The sequence below is a fragment of the Molothrus ater genome, chromosome 1 (assembly GCF_012460135.2).
Source record: "Molothrus ater isolate BHLD 08-10-18 breed brown headed cowbird chromosome 1, BPBGC_Mater_1.1, whole genome shotgun sequence".
NCBI classification, from domain to species: Eukaryota; Metazoa; Chordata; class Aves; order Passeriformes; family Icteridae; genus Molothrus; species Molothrus ater.
Window position 1 is genome coordinate 52,932,067 of NC_050478.2, and position 20,737 is coordinate 52,952,803.

General features: G+C 43.8%; 1 protein-coding gene across 8 annotated transcripts in view; it reads right to left on the reverse strand.

The window, feature by feature from the left end:
* HECW1 (HECT, C2 and WW domain containing E3 ubiquitin protein ligase 1) overlaps positions 1 to 17,964 on the reverse strand; it is a 251,754-nt gene extending 233,790 nt beyond the window's left edge. For 6 of the 8 annotated variants that reach the window (XM_036406662.2, XM_036406656.2, XM_036406655.2 and 3 more), the window contains exon 1: positions 17,783 to 17,963. In XM_036406662.2, the coding sequence (XP_036262555.1) occupies positions 17,783 to 17,812 (30 nt within the window). In that variant the 5' untranslated portion in view covers positions 17,813 to 17,963. Of the gene's footprint in view, positions 1 to 17,782 lie in introns of all 8 variants that reach the window. The other 2 variants (XM_036406661.2, XM_036406663.2) reach the window with 2 other exon arrangements.
* Between the last annotated feature and the right edge of the window lie 2,773 nt (positions 17,965 to 20,737).

The following is a 20,737-nucleotide window of genomic DNA, read 5'->3' on the forward strand; positions in this document are numbered from 1 at the left end:
TAGAAATGGTCACTACTCCATTTTATCAAGAAGCTACTTTAAACATCACTTCTAACTGATAAATCAAAAAAAAGACAGGTAAAATGACTGCTTGTGATGAGAATCTGCTTTCTCACAACTGAGGAATTACACATGGCAATGGAACAATTGAATATGGCAATGTGCTTCTTTTTTCAGCTGGCACTTTCTATTATTTGCATACTTTTAGTAAGACACAACAAAATATGACAGTTGCTCCAATTTCTTGTCAAATTCTTTTTGTATTTTCATCTGCAATAAATGACAAATGGGGTAAAAGCAATGACAGGTACTCTCCTCACCATATGAGGAGGGGGAGAAAAATTGCATACACAAGTGATCCATTAGTTTAATGCAAAAGAGATTATGGAAGCAGTAGTCACTCAAGAGCAAAGGGATAAGTGATGTTCTCACAAGCCATTACACTAATGGTGAGAGCAAGGGAATGCCTCTGTAATTGCCAGAGAGCAGGCTGAGGGAGACCTCTGGGGATTCAAACAGTGCACAGGGCAAAGGAGAAACCACTCAGCCCTGGCAGAGGGATGACTGCTGACTTACAAAATCACATGTGTTATTACAGACATCAGACCCATCCTTGCAGCCTTTACTTGTTAAATGTCAGTCCCTGGTTTGTTCAAGACCCCATGAGTCAAATGTATTTCAAAAGCATTGCCTAGGGGAGTAAAGGATCAAGTGTTAAGTTCCCTGTTTTCCCTCCTCCTCAGTTCATTTGCTATTTCCAGTTTCCCAATTCAATCCTCATCTGTGAATCCAGAGACAATCCTCATCTGTAGAGGCAAGAGAAGAACATGGATGCAGTCTTCCCAATGCACAGCTCTGAGCTCTACAAAACCTGGTCACACCAAGGGAAGACATGAGCCACTTCTTTTCATGCCTCTACTAGACCTGGCCCAAGAGACAGACCTTTTGCTGCTTCCTTAAAATTTGCCATCCCACATATATCTCCACCCCTCGGCTGACCTTCTCCAGTGAGGTCACTGCCCTTCCATCTCCAGGGTTCAGCCAGTGCCAAACTCCTTGTGGCCAGCACGCATGAAAAATTAACCATATTCATTTAAAGCAACACAAATCTGCTTAAGCCTCACGAACTAACCCACTATGCTCCAGGTACAATTCCACAGGAGGCTGGCACAGCTGATGTCATGCTCCCTTTTAGCCAGTGAAAGTTGGAAGTGATACCTCTGAACTACAGGCAACTCTTTAGTATGAAGTAGCAGAGACACAAGTGGCCACATGCCTCAACCAGCCCTGATTCCCAGAACCAGGGAGTCACTTCACAGACTCGATGTGCTCCCTGCAGTGCTGACCTCCATCAATCAGATAGTTAAACACTGCTTTCAGACACTTTGTTGTGCTTCACATCTCACAAGAGGCTTGGTACACTGCACAAGCTCCTACCAATGGGCACACATTGCTAACAAATGTCTCCCTCATCTTTTGGCTTTTTGGCAGTCCACAATAGGTCACTCTTAATGCAATTTCATTTCCTTAATTAAATCTTCCCTGAGGTATCATCACAGAGTATTATTTCCCTTTGATTATTTAATATTTCAGAATAGAGACAGTCTCACCCTGCTTTCATGGGGTAGAAAGTTTCTCCCTTGACTAACCCCCAGAGAAGATGAAAGGATTTTCTTCTTAAGTGAGTAACGTTCACGTTTGTAAAAGAAACAACATCTAAAAGGCCACATAACAAGGCTTAGGAGAATATAAAGGAAAAAGTGAAGCATAGCCAAGTGAAAACCACCCCAAATCAATATTAAAAACCCTGTTGGTTCTTGCTACCTCAAAGTTGCAGAGGTTTTTTTTCCAGCTGGGCAGAAAGACCCCCAAGTCCAACCACCTTCTAGTGAGAGCAGCACTTTTGGGAATTTAATAAAAACCAAGGCTTTTCCTAATGTTTGCAGTATCTGTAGTCACAGAGTCAAGGAAAAAAATTTCAGCTTTCCAGCAGTACAATTCCAACCTACACACACCGAAAGTCTTGAACCCTGTAAGCATACTGATTTCATAGGAGAAAGTCTCCACATCAAAAGCCTAAAAAATTCCTCCATTGGCAGGGAGTCCAACACCTGAGTTTTCAACACTTATAGACAGAATTACTGTCTGGATATGCAATTACCATTGCTGTACCTAGTTTTGTGCAGGTGATTATGAATCAATCATTATTGCTTGTGACACCTTCCACTGAACATAATGACATTCAGCCCCTCCATTAAAGCAAAACTAAACTCTCTAGAGAGACAGACACAAATTATTTGAGCAACATATGCTTCAAGGAAATTATAATATGAACTACCACCAGAAATACTGACCAGAAATTCCAGTCTTGTATTGACACAAACAAACCTGTAGTAGATGTGAGGTGAGATTTGCATCATCCAGCTCTAGCTGTTTTGCTTAAATTTGCATTGAGGCTTCCTTGAGAGAGAGACATAGGAAATTACAACTTATCTTAAAATAGAGAATGGTTCATCCCAAGCCCTTCTACCCACTACAAAGAACTGTTATTCCATTGGCACAAAAGGGCTCAATTCTAGACAGGTAAAGTAAGGTGAGATATATGTAACACAGCAATGGGAGAAAGATCCCCAGAACACCCACCAAAATGAACAGGAATCCCCAGTACCCTCTAAGAGCCATAATGATCCCAATAAACTAATTGTGCATGAAAATCTGGAGCAGAACTCATTGAGGTCTTCTGCATTTTGGAAGACTTAATTTTTCACCTACCAATAAAGCAAAGTCAAAAATGTCAGAAACATCAGAAGCAATTGTCTCACAAATGACAACTATGAGACACAATTCTGTGAAATACAAGGTATAGCACTGAGCAGTGAATCATCCAGTGTCTGTACACCCAAACCCCTAAAACATAATACAGATAAGACGAACACACGGCAGCACTTCACAGCTATTATTGCAATGGACATTTTGTAGCAGCAAAGGGAAGGATCTGAAGGAAGAAAGTAACAAAGTCATCAGGCAGTCTCCTATCACTGGCTCAATGAGCTTGAAGTGAGTTGCCAGACTTGGTTGCAAAAACAAAGTACTTCAGTCATGTTAATTATCTAGCAAAAGAAGAGGCAGAGGGCACAAGAACATGTAGTTAAGAATAAGCATTATTATAAGAATAAGCATGTCCACAGAGATAAAAATAAGATCAATAGACAAAAAAATTGACCTGTGATTCAATAAAATGAAGTAGAGGAGAAAAATGCCCTCGCAGCAGAGTTTTAACTTGTAGAAAGCTGATGACGTTAAGATTACCGTACAAAAGGAGAAAAATGACCAAACCATGGACAAAGATTTTTGTCAAAAGACAAGCAGAAAATTGCATTCCACAGTAACACAAGAGCAGAGGTAAATTTGGTCTAATTAAAATAAATAAATAAATAAATAAATAAATAAAATACTACTACTAAGCCCCTGACCAAAATATTGTAGGAGGAGGAGATGAAGGATAGAAAGGGGTCACATATGAGAAACTGGATTGTATCCAAATGAGATGGCAGTGGAACAGGACCACACAAGATACCCAGAGCTATAACACAAGATGCAAAGCTGTGCATTAGAGGATTGGAGTTAGAAGACAATTAGTATGGGATTTAATGCAAAAGGAATATCTGTTAAATAGAGTGCACAGTATAATGGTGACAAATCAGGAGCAGGATGGTATACAGGTACCAAAGATGAAGGCAGAGGAGAAGATTAAGAGACAGTTCAGGGAAGAATAAAAGACAGCTGAGGGAAGATAGGAAGTTCACATGGGAAGGGGCAGGGAGGGGAGGGGAGAGGAGAGGAAGCAGTAGGAATCAGGTTCACAACATCCTAAAGGAAGTGATTCTTAATGCAACAGCTACTTGAGCTGTGAAATTCATTTTCAAATACAATGGAAGTATAGATAGGTTGAAAGGAATGCAGAGGAGATTTCATGGAGCAGATCTCTGTTGTAAGATACTAAATCCAAAGAAATTCAAGCAGTTAAAGTTTCTGAGCAGCAAATGGTTGGGGTAAGGTTAAAGAAATAATACAGAAAAATGTTTTTTCTCACAGCAGACAAAAATCCCTGCAAAACACCATCTCCATTGCCTTAGTAAGTCTAGACCAAAGATTTTTACCCTTAGGCCTTCACATCTGTTCACAGTCCACCCAGGTGACGACTGTCACAAACACTTTAGGCCAGTAAAAACTGACACTTCCACAAGGAGAAACACTATGGAATATTAATCCCAATATTACCAGGTGGGATGTGCCTGGCCGCGTCTGACCCTTGCTGCTGGACCAAAGGCGGCAGTTGTGGTGTTTCACCTCAGAGATACCTTTGGCCAGCTGGATGCTGCAGCTAGGCACTCGGAATAAATCCAGGCATAGTAGGAACTCAGTTTACCTCTGGTGGAAAAGGTTCCAGCAACGGTGAAGAGCAACAGGAGAGGATTCTGCCGTAGAGTTTTAATCCAGAGTTTTATTCCAGGATGACAGAACTCTGAATCTTGTAACAGCTCCCAAGAGAATCCAGACTGCATGGTCCCGTCTCCTTTTAAGCCCCAGGGACAGGGGGAGGGGAAAGGAGAGGTTGGCACACCTAGGGGGTTGGGATAGGTGAAACAGGAAATGGCATCACACTGCAACAAAACACCTTGCCTTCCTCCCACTTCTTATTCCCTGTCTTTGCTGGTGTTTGCTTGCATTGCCATAAGCCTTCATGGAACAGCCAAGCAGACCTCACTCTGGGTTAAAAACACACAGCATAAAATAACTGGTTACTTCTAACCCGGGTCACTTCCCTGACACAGCTCACCATGCAGGCACACAAATGCATGTCTTCACCCAAGGGAATGACTAACACGCAGAAAAGAGTGGCTAGAGAAGCAGAAAGATGCACTGGGATTATTTAGCCTGGAGAGGAAAAGGCTCAAAGGGGATCTAATCAATGTGCATAAACGGCTGGTGGAATGGAGTGAGGCAGGCTGAGCAAGGCTCTTCTCAGTGGTGACCAGTGATAGGACCAGAGGCAATGGGCACAGACTGAAATACAGAAAATTCCCTTTAAGAAAAAAAAATTAACTAAAAAAGAAAAAAGCCCCAAACAACTGCGAGGCCTGAAGAATGCAGGTAACATAGATGATTGGATGGCAGATTTGACATAACATTCCTATGGGGGATCACATCCCTGCTAGAAGAGCATTTAGTACCTGAAAATTTTGGGTCAATACACTGAAAATAGCTAAGTATTTGTGGCAGAGCATGACAAGGATCTCTGAAAGATTCCCATTTTTGTCCATGGACAGCAGAACACTTCTAAGGAAACAGAAAGAACTTTTCAAAATATTTTTTCCTACATGTATACTTGGCTATCTGTACTCAGCCTAGAAAAAGACTAAGCACAGCGATAAAACTTCTTTTAATTCTCTTTTGCATCATCTGTCAACAGACTAAAGGTTTGACACCTCCAATTTCTGTCCAGCTAATAGAGCACTTCAAGATTAGTTCTACCTCCTGCTATGTGAATACCTTGACCAGGGAAGCAGAGGCACAGCAGAGATACCCTCCAATCCCCCATCCAGCAGAAGAGGTGCCAGGCCAGGGGGAGACTGAAAGGTAATTGTACACACAAGATGCAAGGCAAGGGCTAGCAAACAAGCACAAGGAATTTGTTAACTAAACAGAATCAGAAATAATCTCAGGATATTAAAAACATTCATTAACTGGCCCTTTCTTCATCTTAGGAGACGACAAACTGCTGTTGTTGAGCAGCTTCTTCTGAACAAGGAACTGCTCAACTGCCAAAAAAATGCACTGTCACACTAAAGAAATGCATTTTCCACATTCATGTTTTGCCAGACTAAACAGCTGGAGGATGGTCTTCAACACACCAGAGCAATCCAGAAGGCAAAGAGTGAAGGTCTTTGAAGGAATAAGACAAATCACCACAAAAGTATAAGATTTTAATTGAAGCCATCATTTTTCTGTCCATCGCACTAGTGGCTAGTTTGACTGCCACAAGAGAAGTGAAGCCAAGATGGGAAGCCAAAATTTGTCTCCTTGATGAGGACCACTTTTGAACACTCTGGTGAGAGTTGGCCTTTTCTGTATCCTAAGACAACCCCACTGTGTCAAAATACAGGCCATTTTGCAAACAAAAATAAGAAGGCCTCAATATCACTGAAACCAGGAGGGGCCAAACAGTAGCACTATACTTAGTTTGCACCAGATGCTTGAAAGCCCAAACACAGGCTCAAACAGCTATAAAAAAGGTGTTTGTCAGGTGGAAGGAAGTTGAGATAACGAGAAGAAAAAAAAATTGCTCCCAGCAGTGTCAGGAGGGAAGAAAAGAGAAACTCACTAGCATAACATTTGAATCCAACCTGGGAAAATTGAATTCAAAAAGGGAGCAGGGATCCTGTTCAAGGTGATCTTGTCAAGCCAAAAAGCAACTCTGTATGTTTGGTGGACGGGCTTCCCTCACCGATGTGTTTTTGTTTTCCAGTGCACAAGCGTTAGAAAACTGCAAACTGAGAAATCTGTGTGGTCTCTGTCCCACATAAATATGCAGTGAATATTTCCACAGTTATTTTAAGACCTCATGGGCCAAATGCATCCCTAGTGCAAGATCAGTGACTTAAACGAACTTGGCGTAAGCTGAGACATGGGCCCCAGGCTTCCATGAAGTAAATACAATAGTACAGCACTTTAATGATGTGCACTGGAGATGGGAGATAATTTTTAAGAAAGGGCTGTATAAGTAAATGGCAGGGTAGGTCAAGTCTTATTCTCTGCACTGTGGGAAATCGAAGCATTCTGAAGTTTTCCTTACAGCTGAAACATAACAACAACCACCACCTTGCCACACCTCCATGTCTGATCTCTCCCAACAGGATCTGATCATTAAACAAGGCTGCAGGGCTCCAGATCCTCTGAACAGTTGCCAGCTGCAGCACAAACACATTCTCATGAGGAACATTTTGATTCTGTTTAAAACAGCATTTTTTTTTGACAGAAAACTGTTCCACTGGCAAATTTTCATGCAGCTTCACTACTTAATATGCCTCCCCTCCTCCCACACATGCATGCTCCAGAACTACTTCCAGAAGATAATTATACTGCATGTTCGCAGTGTATTGGATTTGCTCCTGCCAGGTCACCTGTCTTCACTGGGAGTAAGAGAATCCAAAGAAAGGAGTCATCAAAACAAGGATGATGCAATGTCTACACATAAATGACACATATTCCCCAAAAATACCTGCAAATAAAAATATATGGAGTTTTTGATGGACGGGGGTGGTTTAAGAGGCTTGGTAGGTAGCTTCATGGTAGCTCATATAGTAGCTCACAAATTCAGCTCTTTACTCAAGCAGCTATCTATCAGAAAATGAGAATTGTAATTATTTCACCAATCTTGATCAACGACTCATGACTTGCTTGTGATTTGTGGGGGTCTCTAGTTTCCAGCAAATAATGCAACAGTGCTGCACAGATCTGAGTACTATTTGTATCTCCATCTCTTCCCGGTGACTCAGCATTCAGCAGGGCTGCCAAGGGCTGCTCCAAGTTCCTGAACCACACCTGAAGCTGGGCAAGCCCAGCAGGACAGCATTGCAGGGATGAACACTGGAGGAACATCAGAATTGGTTAGCAGTCTCTGAAACAGTCTTCTCAATGCCAGCCCTCTCTGCTCTAAAACAGGATTTTTTTTTTTCCTCCACAGCAATTACATAAAATTGGTTCATTATGCAGAAGACTTGCTACCTCCAGCAGATGCAGTATTTGCCTGCTGACTTAGGCTGAAAAAGTTTTTTACCTCCTGCTTCCTTTAAAGAACATGTGTGGGGGGAAACAAGAAAACACAAAAAAAACCCTCAAAAGCTCCTAGAGGGAGCAAACTTATTTTATTCATGAACTGCAGTTTTAACTATGTTCCTCTAATGAGAATTGGCATGAAGTCCAACTGAGACCTCTGCAGCTACAAAGTCTCCCTCCCACTCTACCATCTATCAGAATCCATGAAAAGAGAATCAAGGAAAGTGGTTATGGAAAGACAGTGGTTTGGCTGAGTGGGGCACCTGGGAAAGCATTTCTCAGTAATCTCTCCATCTTCTCACTCAAATTTAGAGGTGAGCCGAACAACTTTCTAGGCTCTGATCCAAGGTCCTCTGAGGTTATCACATATGATATGCAGCTTATCAAAGCTCTGACTGAATTACACCAGTATCCCTTTACATGGGAATTCATATTTGAAAGCTTTCATATTCACCATTAGCTACCAGGATTCCATTGAAGAAACTATTGCATAAAACAAGCCAAATGAACATGCATATTCCCACTGGATGCATCACTGAGGCATGAATAAAAACAGTTCAGAAGACTAAGACTGAACATAGATATTCTGGGCCAGATCAAAAGAATGGGGCTTATGCAAAATTTAGGCATTGAAGTTGAAAATGATACTCACTGCTACTGAGTCCTGCTCTCAGCATAAGAGGATTCAGGAACCTTGTGTTCTGCTCCTGTGCATCGCAGAAACACCAGTCTTGACAACCCACGTGCTACTCTGCATATAAAACACCAGAACCAGCTCTTGGCAAAGGCACACACAAACTCCCCCTCTACCCATTGAAGCAGAATTATGCTCCCTCTTGCTCTCTGGCTCAATGAATCTTCAAATGTTCCATGTAGAACACAACAACTTTGGCCAGATGCATGTAAAGCACATCTCATACTCATACACACTTAAGAGAAGCTCCCTGCCTGTTAGGACACATTCCTGGAAAGTCTCAGATCTAGATCCTCGATCTAAATCAGGTACAAGAGAAATAGTAACACCCTGCCTGGGGAGGGCAGCTCCACCCGGAACATCACGCCTTATCCAACACACCAGTTCAGAGTTCCTGCTTTTGAGGACCTGCCTCCCTTCAGGCACTGTTAACCAGTTTTGCATTTAATCCAGGGCACAATGACATGAGGGGGCAGAGATGCAGCAAGCTACTTTTGCCTTCATTACATGGGGAATAAAAGTCCTGGGGACAGCAGAGCCCTGCACATAAACCAGTCTCACGCAGCCAACTCAAGATAATCTGTCATGCCTCTCTTTCTGGTGCAGCACTGCCTGAAACATGGCTATAGTGTCCTGGATATAAGCTAGTAAGCTCACGATATGCCGTGTACACTTAGGAGCTTAGATCTTCATTTGCTTAAGGCCCTCTTATCACTTTTCATTTCAGCATGTGGATGCCCCCTCTCGTGGTCCCACAAGGATTATTTGGATTAGCAATGCTGCATTTATATCCTTTTTGGTCCAGGTAGCTAAAGCCGATGAACTGGGTTTTCAGTGAGTTATTAGAAGGCCATCAAGTAGACTGATCTCCTGTCCATCTCAGACCTGCTGTGACAAGGTCACAAGTCAGCCAAGCATATTATTCACGACCCTTCCCGAGCTGCCAGATAATTCGCTGTTAAATCAGACACCTCCTCAAACACCCTATTTCTCATCTTCCCCTCGCTGAGCCAGCTTGACAGCCCATCTCATGCAAACCCTGAGCCTACTACCACTGCCACCACTTACACACCAGCTTTCCTAAGGTGCCTTGTCTCTCTAAGGTCAGCGGGACTCCCTCAGCAGGAAACATCACGTGTGCACATGCAGTGCTGGCAGAACTAGGTTGGGAAAAAATAGGTCAAACCAGGCATATATTTAACTTGGAGAACAAACCTCTTCCCAACAAATAATACATACACATATGCACAAAATCCACATTTTATAACCATTAGAAAATCATCCTTATAAGAACTAGGAAACTAAAATATTTACAGAAGCAGAGGCTCTACCAGAAAGATTTATATTCCCACTCCAAACAGAGGTTTAAACATACAACCTCTCCCCCACAGCACTACATCATCCTTTTGCTGTAATCAAGCAACTTCTTTCCTATCTTTTGGGAAGTTGTTACTCATTTCCACCCAGAGCCTTAGACATTTTTAGGGGTTTTTTGAAAGATCGTGATGGTGCAAGGTTGAAAAAACCCTGCAGGGAGCCTGGCCTGAGCCACTGCCTCTATTCCAAACTTTAAAAAGTCACCTTTGCAGACAGGGCGGGTTGGGAAAGGGAAAGGAGGCATAAGGGCAGCCTGCCCCTTTCTAGAAGTACCACAGCAACTTCCCTGGGCTTCTGATGATCTTCCAAGATGGATAAGACAATATGGCCCACATGTCAAAAAATTACCATGTGGCTCCAACAAGCAAGTCAAGCAGCTGCTCCTTAGATTCCTTTTCTAGAAGATGCTGTCTTCTTCCACACACTGTAGGCTCCACCTCTACACAAACCTCAATAACTCAATTGCCAAGTTGAACACACAGAGGCACCCAGAACACTTCTCCACACATTTGCTACAGTTTTGCTGCATTTCCTGCTTGTGATTTTGTTCCCACATCCCAAAACTTCTTTATTCCCTGCCCAGCAACAGTAAAACCTAATTTGTAAATTGCCCTAAGCACCTTATGATAAGCAAGTAGCCTCTCAGCACCATGCAAAAGATAGCAATATTTAAGGACTCAGAGACATACAATTAGGTGATACATGTTTTTAATTAAATGCCCTAACATAATTGCTCAAATACACATACTAAGGTTTTAGCCTACATTATGTTATTGGGTATGGAGAATTAGTCTGAGTTATTAAACATGTTTTAATTATCTGAAACATGAAATTGCATGACCAATGCTACCTGTGCAGCAAACTGCATTGCAAAGAACAGTACTTTGCAATCACTTGGTTCTTGAGCAGGCAGGAGGTAGAAGGGGGAAAACAGACTATCAAAGAGAATGAAAACACATGTGCAGAGAGGGAGTCTTTGAATATATGCAGCAAGGATTCTTTGAGAGTGACAGTTCTGAGGAGCATGAAAGAATAAGGCAAAGTCAAATTTCAAGAGTGGGAAATGTTCTACACCAGGATGCAGTTTCCTGACCAACATAAGAACTGCTGTCTTGAGTCAGGTGAGAAATCTTATTCTTTACTGGGAGCTTTGTTCACATAAAAACTGGATAATTTCACACACAAAGCAAAATCCTTAAGGAACATTAGGCAGTGGAAACAAAAAGGAAGGTAAATCGGGTAGCCTGACCCTTATAAGCCACCAAAGTGTTTGCTCTTGGAAAGGGGTCTACCACAGGACCATGTGTTTCTCTACTGAAATAATTTTCTAGCCTAAGAAATGGAGAAGAAAATACAGTTCAGCTCATTAGTCCTTAATACCTGGTCTGGGTAATGATTTCTGTGGCTGTTTCTGCTTTAGCCTGCTGCTCAAGTAATGAGAAAGAAATGTCAGTGCTTCACGCTGGCACAGGACACAGCTAGCTTCTCTATGACACTCAGTTCTGTAAATAAATAAATAAACAAATAAATAAATAAATAAATAAATAAATAAATAAAATAATCAGAGGCCTTGTAGCACTGTCTTTCATCAAGAAAAGTTCCAAATAACTTTAGAAGGAGCATTGCTCATTCTCAATGCTCAAACCAAACTCAGTAACACTTTATCTCAGCATCATGGCTTGCCTGTGACTCAGGGTACGTATGTAATGTTTCTGAATCATGGCCTCACATTGGCTACCACTTGAGAGCATGGTGCAGTCAAACTAGGCAAATTAAGAATTTGTGGACAGTCCTTACTCCTTATTTCTACACATCTTTCATGTGCCTGCAAACAAGGACAGGAGACCACCCAATGGCTACTGGGCATTTCATGAGTCTTGAACCGCATCATATTGGAAATCTGTGTTCTGACTCCAAGATTAAATATTTCATCTGCTTACCCCACTTTTCATGGTTAAGCATGTAGCAACTAAACATTGCTATTTAAATCAAGATGTGGCTGCAGAGAGTAAATCTGGTGTTTTATTTGTCTTCTTAAGGCAATCATGCAGTTGCACACGAAACATACCTCATTGAAGAAAAGTGTATATATTTTTTAAATTAAAAATTCTAGGGCCTCTTACATGGCTTTTTTTAACACATCATTAAAGACAACTGACAAATACCCCAATACTTGACAGATGTTCTGCATTAAAATGTGAATGCTAAATCTAAATTTTCCTGAGGCTGTATTAAGACCTTGGAATAAGACAGTATCTCTTACTTTAAGATGCCCAGGTTGGGGACATCAGATAATCACATTCATCCCAGTAGTTTGTCAAGCACTTGTAATAGTGCCCAGATGCCCAGACAGGTAGTCCCACACACCTGAGTTACTGTGTCCAGCTAGAAGGACTGCAATTCAAAGAGTTTAGGAGGAGCCTTATAACAGGCATACAGTTCACATGCAAATCTGGATTATGCCCAACTTCAAGGCTTCTTACCTAGTTTAGCAAAATCTGTATAACATGTAATGTACATGCTGCCAAAGAGACAGACTTTGGCAGGATAGTTTGTTTTGGGGAGGAAGAAAAGTCACAGCAACTCCTAAGATCCAGAGAGAAGCTCCTTGACCCATCCCTGCTCCATACAACCACAGTAAATAATTATTTGTTTGACCATCTTATCAAGAATTTCCCCCTCTCTATTGCTCTCCTCCTACCCTTGGGAAAAGCAGACTTTTTCCTGCTCTACCTCTTCTGCTTACACATGTTTCAGGGAGTTATTCCTAACCAATCCTCCTCTCTGTATACAGTGAGTAGCACAACATCAGATCTTCTCCAGCTTGCAGGATGCCATCCTAAATTTTACATGGAGATGTGTGAAAGCATTTGGTTTGCACCAGAAGTACAGCAGGCTCCTGCTTCCTTTAACAAAAAAAAAAAAACAGACAGGCCTGTTGAACCATGCATTTTAGGACCTGAGGAACCTGATTTGGCAATTGAAGGTGCACATGGCACACATTTTCCTATAAAATGGAAAAATTAATTTTACCACATGACACATTTCAGTCCTAGTGTTCAAGAGGTCATTAACAAAACTACTTTAAAAGGTAGTAATAGAAACAAATGCCCTCAACATCACAGACTTCCCAGATGACTCCTGCTATGGAGATGGATGACAAATCACTCCGTCAGTGATCTCTAAATTCCGTATTGACTACACTGAAGCAATTAACCATTTATTTTTAGAGCATGTTCCATTTTAAACACAAGTGACTCAGTCCAAGATATATTCTATACTCCATTGCTATTTAATGGGTTAACAACTCTCAAATTTAAATGGATTTTAATTCTGGAAGAAATACTTGCCTTTTTGATTTTGCCTCCAGACATTGGTTGGGAATTTTAATTCAGGCTTGAAACCAAACAAATGTTGGTGCTCTACAAGCATCTGCAGAGAAATATAAAAATATCTGGAAAGTGTGAAAGAGCAAGCCTGTTTTGCTAAATGCATAAAATGAAACCTCAGCGTAGGTCTCAATAATAGGTTTCCTGACTGCTGTGCACACGCTCTCTCCCACAGACCTTCTGCTCTGCAGCAAGGGAACGCTGCCTGCACTGCTGCGTCCTCAGAGAACTTTACAATACAATAGAGCACAGCGATTCCCTGGGGAACACGGCTGATCACCGACTTTGAGATTTCAAACACAAGCACCGGGGTTTCCCCCTGTTTTAGAATCTCAGAGAAACGGCTTGCCTTATCACTCCACCGTGGCTCCCAAGCCAGCTCACAGTTTATCTGCATTATAGGCAATGTTCTGGACTAAAGGATGAGGAGTTGGTATCAAGCTAAGGCTGTTTGAACTCATGGAAAAGGAGGGTGAGATTATTAGTGGAAAGTTGGGGAGGGAGAGTCCTGAAGAGCTGACAGTGGTTTCTGCTGCTGCCGCCACTGGAGGGAGAGGACAAATGGGAGCTGCAACAGGTACTGCAGCAAGGGAACCCTGCTCAGCTGCTGCCCTGCTTCAACCCAGCTCCTCCCTGTTGCAAAATCAAAAGCAGTCCACAGTCAGCTACTTGCCCCCAGCCGTCTGCTGCCCGGGACAACAGCCCGTTTCACCTGTAGTTTGGACTTGTCTTTCTGGTCCATTTTCCATAAATATTTGAGATTGAGTACATCATCTTGCCAAGGGACAGTCCCAGCATCTCCTAAGGAGAGAAGAAGAACCCAAACTTCCTACTTCAGAGCTAACAACAGGATACCCTAGTCAGACACAGCTGACCAAAAAAGGCCAAGACTGAATCACAAGCCCATTATATAGCTTCCTAGCCACCATTCATTAACTGTAAGGAAAATGACCCTGGGCTCCCTGCATCAAAGAACCTTGCCATTTCTTCTTAATTAATCCTAAGCATCTTGCTGGCCTCAAATCTCAGCTGGAAAAAATCAACTAAAGTAGGTGGCATCATAACTTGCCCTTTGCTACTGGCTGCACTTTTATTTTTTCTGAGTTGCATGACCCCCACCCTTCTGAGATTACCACTAGAAAACAAAGTATTGTGTGTTTTAGGACAAATGCATAAGTACATAGGATCTAGTCAGTTTTAAGCTTTATTAGAATTAATGGTCATGGTATCTTAGGGCCAATAGAAATACACTTCTAAGGAATTAAACCAAATGCCTGCAGTATTTGCCATTCAGCCACTGCAGAATCACAAGAGCACATGAAATGTTACTGGAGAAATGGGTAAAAAAAGCCTTAAACAGAAGCAAAACTGACTCATCTCCTTATTGCCAAAACCGAGAAAGCCACTGAGTGTAAACAAACAACAGACATCCTGAAGAAAAGGGGGCGTCACAATTCCCTTTCCTGCTAATAGGCAGATACACAAACCCGTATGGGCAGGATCATCCTCCAGCTGCTGCAAGCCAGTCTGAGGGACACAGCCAACGCTACAGCAACATTCCTGGCAGCACAGGTGCCACTGGAGGCAAGGGAGCATCTGAGGTGATGGTGACTCCCAGTGCAATGATGGTTCATAGCTGTACCTGCTGGAAAGCTGTGGCAGCTGCAGGCATCATCCACCCATGTAAAGTACATATGGACACCCAGCTGAACTGTTTGGGGCACTGCTCACAAAAGCGTAATTTTGGCTTAGGCTGGCAAGCACCCCATCTACAGAACAGAAGGGAAAGTGAGCCAGAGCACTTGTTTAAAGCTTGAGTTCTCCTCCCTGTCTCTAGAGGCCTACAAGGACTATGATCTATGCATGCTGAAGCCAGGCTTTGTGGGTACCCCTAACTTTGGAGGAAACTACATAGGGAAAGACATAAGACCATAGAGATATTTAGAAAGATCAAAAGTCATAATGAGGACAAGTTACATTCTCTGGAAAAATCTATCATCACAAACGAAGATATTTTGGAATTGCTTTTTTTAATTACTAAAAGCCCTTCTGTTTGAACTTTGCAACTGGTATGGAAATGAGGAGGCTGTTTTGCTGGGTATTTTTTACAAGCATCTTTCAGAGGTGAAACTACAGGGGCAACCTTAATCCCCTGTATCCACAAGGCAGATCCAAGAGCTTTAAAACACAGGTAACCTATCCTCTTTATTAGAACAGCTCCTGGCCCAACACCAACTGTCCAACACCATCACTCTCACAACTTGAATCCTCCCCACAATACCACAGCCACATCTTTTGCAGTATTTCAAAAGGCAGCTAATAAGCTAAATTTCACTCGCACTATTTTTCCAAGTCACTGCATTGTTTGTAAGAAGACTATTCAAAAAGAGACAAGGAGAAGGATTTAGCACTACCTTGAATGAATGCTACTTAGCATCTGACACAGCACGTGCAAAACTTCACGAAGCTTCACAGGGATTATCTCACAATGGCAAAGGATGCAAGATCGCATGCCATGTACATGAAACACAAAGCCACTGAAAAATGCATCTCAGTAACAAGTCTTAGCCAGTTATTTATTGGAAAACAGTAAGGACATATTGTTTATTAGAATGCACGTAAAATACAGAGCATATGGACTTGGGATGAATTCTTCAGGATGTTCTGAGCATGTGGACACAGTTTGCTTTCAAATTAATCAGCATCACATTCAGATATTGATAGTTCCTGATAAAATGACTGAGTGGATCAGTTCATGCTCTGGCCTGCTCTGGTTTCAAATGAGTAAGCTGACTGACACCAAAAGTTTAGGAGTCCACAGGTCAGGTCACATTAAGTCAGAAACACATCAGCGATAGCATCACACAAGTGACAAAACATGCCCTCCACTCTTAACTCGCATGCTGCTGCTGCTCACAACTGCTGGCCATCAACCACTCTTTGTTCTGACCCAACTCCCTGCTCACCCCCCTGAAACAAACAAGTAAACAGATCCCACATTTCCTCTGTAAGAACACATACTCTTTTCCCCTGTACTAGACTGAGACTGCATTGACAGGATGAGTGGTGTAGGTTGACTAAGTGTGTGCTGCCTTTTACATCTTGTTCTGGTTCCAGCATGAAAATCAACATTGCACCTGTGTTGTCCAAACTGGGTGTGCACTTCAGAGACAGACAGAAGGGAAGCAGAGAGAGCAGCCAGGATACATACCGTACTCCACTTCTTCACAAAACACACGTACTACACAGAGAAATGATAATCCCTTCTTAGTGGAAAATCCAAATTTTCAAAATGAATCCCCAAGCCAAAATGAATTACTGTAATAACTGCAATCCTCGCATGAGCACTAATCAGAAAGGCACAGCTGACCACCTGCTATGTGCCACCACTGGCACAGCAGCACCCTGCCCCTAATTGCTGCCCTGTTCAGACAGGGCTAGGTGCCCCACAGAACACGACAGTGGTGCTGGTAAACACGGGGACAGGAGCACAGCCTGACTGACTGTTGTACAGTCTCACTACGCACTTCTGCTGAGTGCAGCATATATATTAAAAGAAAAAAAAAAAAAAAAAGAAAAAGCACTACTGCAGCTCCAAACAGCAGGATGCAAAAATCCAAGCCCAAGCCAAGTGATTTCTTCTGCAACTACAGAAAAATACACGGGAAACGATGCAATAGAGAACAAAATGAATTGTACTGCCCGTGTCAGTGCAAACCCATTATCTATGCAGGCTGCAAAATGAGAAACGTAGCATTTGACAATGCTACAGGCTAGGGCAATGTTCTTAACATACTTATAAGTTATTTTATTTAATTGCTAACAAAAAAAATGCTGTTACATAATAATACAAGGTAATAACCAAAATATGAAGTCACAAGATTGGCTTACAGCAACAGAGCACCGGGGGGGGAGTGGGGGGGGAGCAGTTCGTGCTTTAAATTTTGCTGCATTGTCAGGGAGCCAAGAACCAAAACTGGGGGCTTCTGCTTTTACAAGGAAAGGACATAACCACCAAAAATTCGGCACGGGACTCTTCATCACCGCCTGCGTGCATCCACATCCCCAAATGATGTCAATCCCCGCCGGCACGTCGCTCATCATAATTCTACACTATCTGGTCGCTAGTGGAATTCAGCCGACAGGCCGGCGGCTCAGCCCGTATCCCACCGGGGCCCAAGGAGCTCCCCGGAGAGCGACCTCTGCTCACCGCCCCCCGCCCAGGGCAGCGCTCGCGGCCACGGCCGGGGCTCCCATCCCGCACGGACCTCCGAGGCACAAAGGCGGCACCGCGCAGCCGGGCACGGTGACAGCGCACACCCACGACCCGCCACCGCATCCCGCCGGCCCCAGGGAGGGCCCTTCCCGGAGCCGAGGCCGCTACCAGCTCCATCCCGCCTCGCACTTCTCCGCTGGGAGCCGACAGCACCCGCCCCCGCCCCACCACCCTCACCCGGGGCCGGGCGGCAGCAGCCTCTCGTACCTGGACAATGCCGGCCTGGGCACAGCTCATGCTCCCCCGGCGAGGGCAGGTCTCACATCCCACACGTGCCTGTCAGCCGGCAGGGAGGAAGGGCGGGCGGGCTGCCGGCGTGTCAGCCCCCGCCGAGCCGCACCATAGTCCAGCACCGGCTGATACGCCCCGCTGCACCGCCGCGCTCCCTCCTCCTCTTCCTCCGCCCCGCCAGCCTCCTCCCACCTCGCCGCCTGTCGCTGGGTACCGGCCGCCTGGAGCCACCCACACGCCGCGGCGGGCGCCCGGCAGCGCCGCCCGGCCCGGCCCGGCCCGGCCCGCCCCTCAGCGCTCCTCCCGCCCGCCCGCCCGGCGCTGCCCCAGGCCGCCCGCCTGCGGAACCCACCCGCGGGCCGCCCTCCCGCTCCTCTCTCACCATCCTTCCCTGCACAGCATCCCGGCTCTCCGCGACTGATCGCACGGGGACATCGCCGCACGCAACCCGGCTCACCACGCATCGGGCGTGGAGGCGGAAAAAATCAACCTGTTCTCCTCTTTGCCCCTTGAAGTCGGGGCTGCCGCCCTCACATCAACTTCTCACCAGTGCCAGAGCCGGGTGATCATTAAAGCCTTTTCCCCGCTCACCTGAGCAAGAGCTAGGGCGGCACTACTGCTCTAGCAGCGGTCTCCTCCCCTAGGGAACGCTCACCTTTCACCACCGTCATCTCCAGCCTCTCCTCCTGGACAGGGGTTTGTGACTTTAACCCCTGGACAAAGTAAGTCACAGTACCACAACTGTGAAAAGAGCAAATTTCAAAATGCAGTTCAGGATGGGGACAGAGGTGCTCTGCACGCATTTCTCCCACAGGTCTTGCAAACCGGTTCACCAAAAACAGACCACGAGCTGACAGGACTGCAGGGAACAACAGCTTCCAACAGCAACTTGCTGTGTCTGCATCCACTGGTCGAAAGGGCTGAAGAAAAGCTCTTCTCAGCTGGCAGAGGGAAAAGACAGAACAATCCTGCAGAGGCCCACTTACCCCCTCACCTAATTTTTCTAGATAAAAGGGGTTTTTAAACAGCCTATTTTAAAAACCATGCTGTTGGAGTGGTTTCACACCCACCCACTACTAAATATATCAATTTTTTCAAGACTCTTCTGGACCTTAATTTGTATCCTAAAGCAAAAACATATTGATGAAAGCCACAAACATGTCCAGTAACTTCATAAATGAAGCTACGTTTGTTTCTAAAACCTTCTTAGCAATCTCCCCTCTTGCAAATTTCTACGTATCTAACACTTAATGTGCTTGGTATCAGTGAAAAAAATACCTATCTTAATTTGCTAATCAGTTCACTCCAAAATACTTTCAGACACATTGTGGCCTCTCATTTCCACTTGATCATCCAATTTTCTTTCTTAAAGAGGTGAAACAGGAGAAATTAGAATCGTATAAGCAGAACATCAGAAGGAAAATCAAATTGGATTTGGGGAAAAGAATGGCTTGGTATTTTATAATATTAGCGAAAAATGAGATATACCAACAGTCAGAACTACCCACACACAATACCAGCAAGTGGGCTAATTCCCTGTGCATTGAGAGTGGGAAGAAAGGGGTGCCTATCATCAAAAAGCAGCTCCAGCTCTTCCCCAGGAGCAGGGCGGATCAAAAGGCATACCAGGTCATGAAAGCCAAGTGAGCAAATGTGCATCTCAGAAATATCTTCTGCAGGTGTTTGGGAAATTCAGGTGATGTTTGGGCAAGCACACTGCCTCTCCTCATCCAGCAAAGCCATTCACTAATCATAGACTGCAGTGGGCCATGATGACAAAATCCTACAGGAGGCCTCCAAACAGATATTTCCCTCCTTGTTTTAAATCTGTATATCAGCATTTACACTGGAACTGCCTACAGTAGGCATGTGCTTTTGCCTTTGCACTTTGAAAGTCTAAATAGGAAAGAAAAACAGAGAGATGAGGGAGAGAGTCAGAAGAGTGAAAAGGTGAAGTTTGCCCGAAGTTCACACAATAATTTTCTGGAACAGAGTAGAGAACTGGTCCAAACCTCCTCTCTCTTGGTTCATTGCCCTGTCAGGCTGTTATCCAGCTCCTTCTGCTCTTCTGGGTTACTGGTGTAATTCTACATCATGTATTAAAATGAGACATGCTTCTCATCTCCAAGGGTGGACACATATGTTGATTTTATCAAAAACATTAAGTTAGTGAAACCAGGAAAACCTGATAAATGCACCTGTTTAAAAACAGTCTAAATCCAGCAACTCAATCTTCAAGCTTGGTCATGAATTTTAGAGGCAGCTTAACATTATGGATGTGCATGAGGAGTAGGAACCACCATGAACACATTCAGGGCCATGAGATAAGAAGCAGAAGACCTTGCCATGCACTGTGGACCTGGGGAGAGGAGCCCTTTTAGGGGGACAAAGCCTATGCTTTCCTCTTTAGAAGCTACTACCCCGGCTTTCCTTTAAGACTGAAAAGAATAAAATTAATCTCCTATGAGAGAAGGAAGTTAAAAATTGTCCCCTGCTGGAATTTATGTAAAACCAGAGATCAAAATTAAGATCAAGAGGCAAAATGCATACCCATTTCCAGTAGACATCCACTCAGATACAGAACAGAAGATGAATGTGGCAACTGGTTCAGAAAATGAACCAGGCTTTGAAGAGGACATTTTGCCCTGCTGTTCCTCAAAAGAATGAAATTATACATATTGGAAATAAAGTGGCTTGCATTGTAACTTTGCATTTGACTGAAAAGGAAGAGAGTTGCATAATGCATAAGGAGCTTTAAAATTAGACTAAACTTTGGCAGTTCAGATTCTTATCTATATTATAAACAAACCTCTGAATTTCATATGCCTACCTTTTATACACTCCCCAGCCTCCCACAGACTAAGCAAAACAGCACATTTTGCTGTCCCACAGGCTTGCTGACAAGTCCTGGTGTCTTTTCAGACAGTAGAT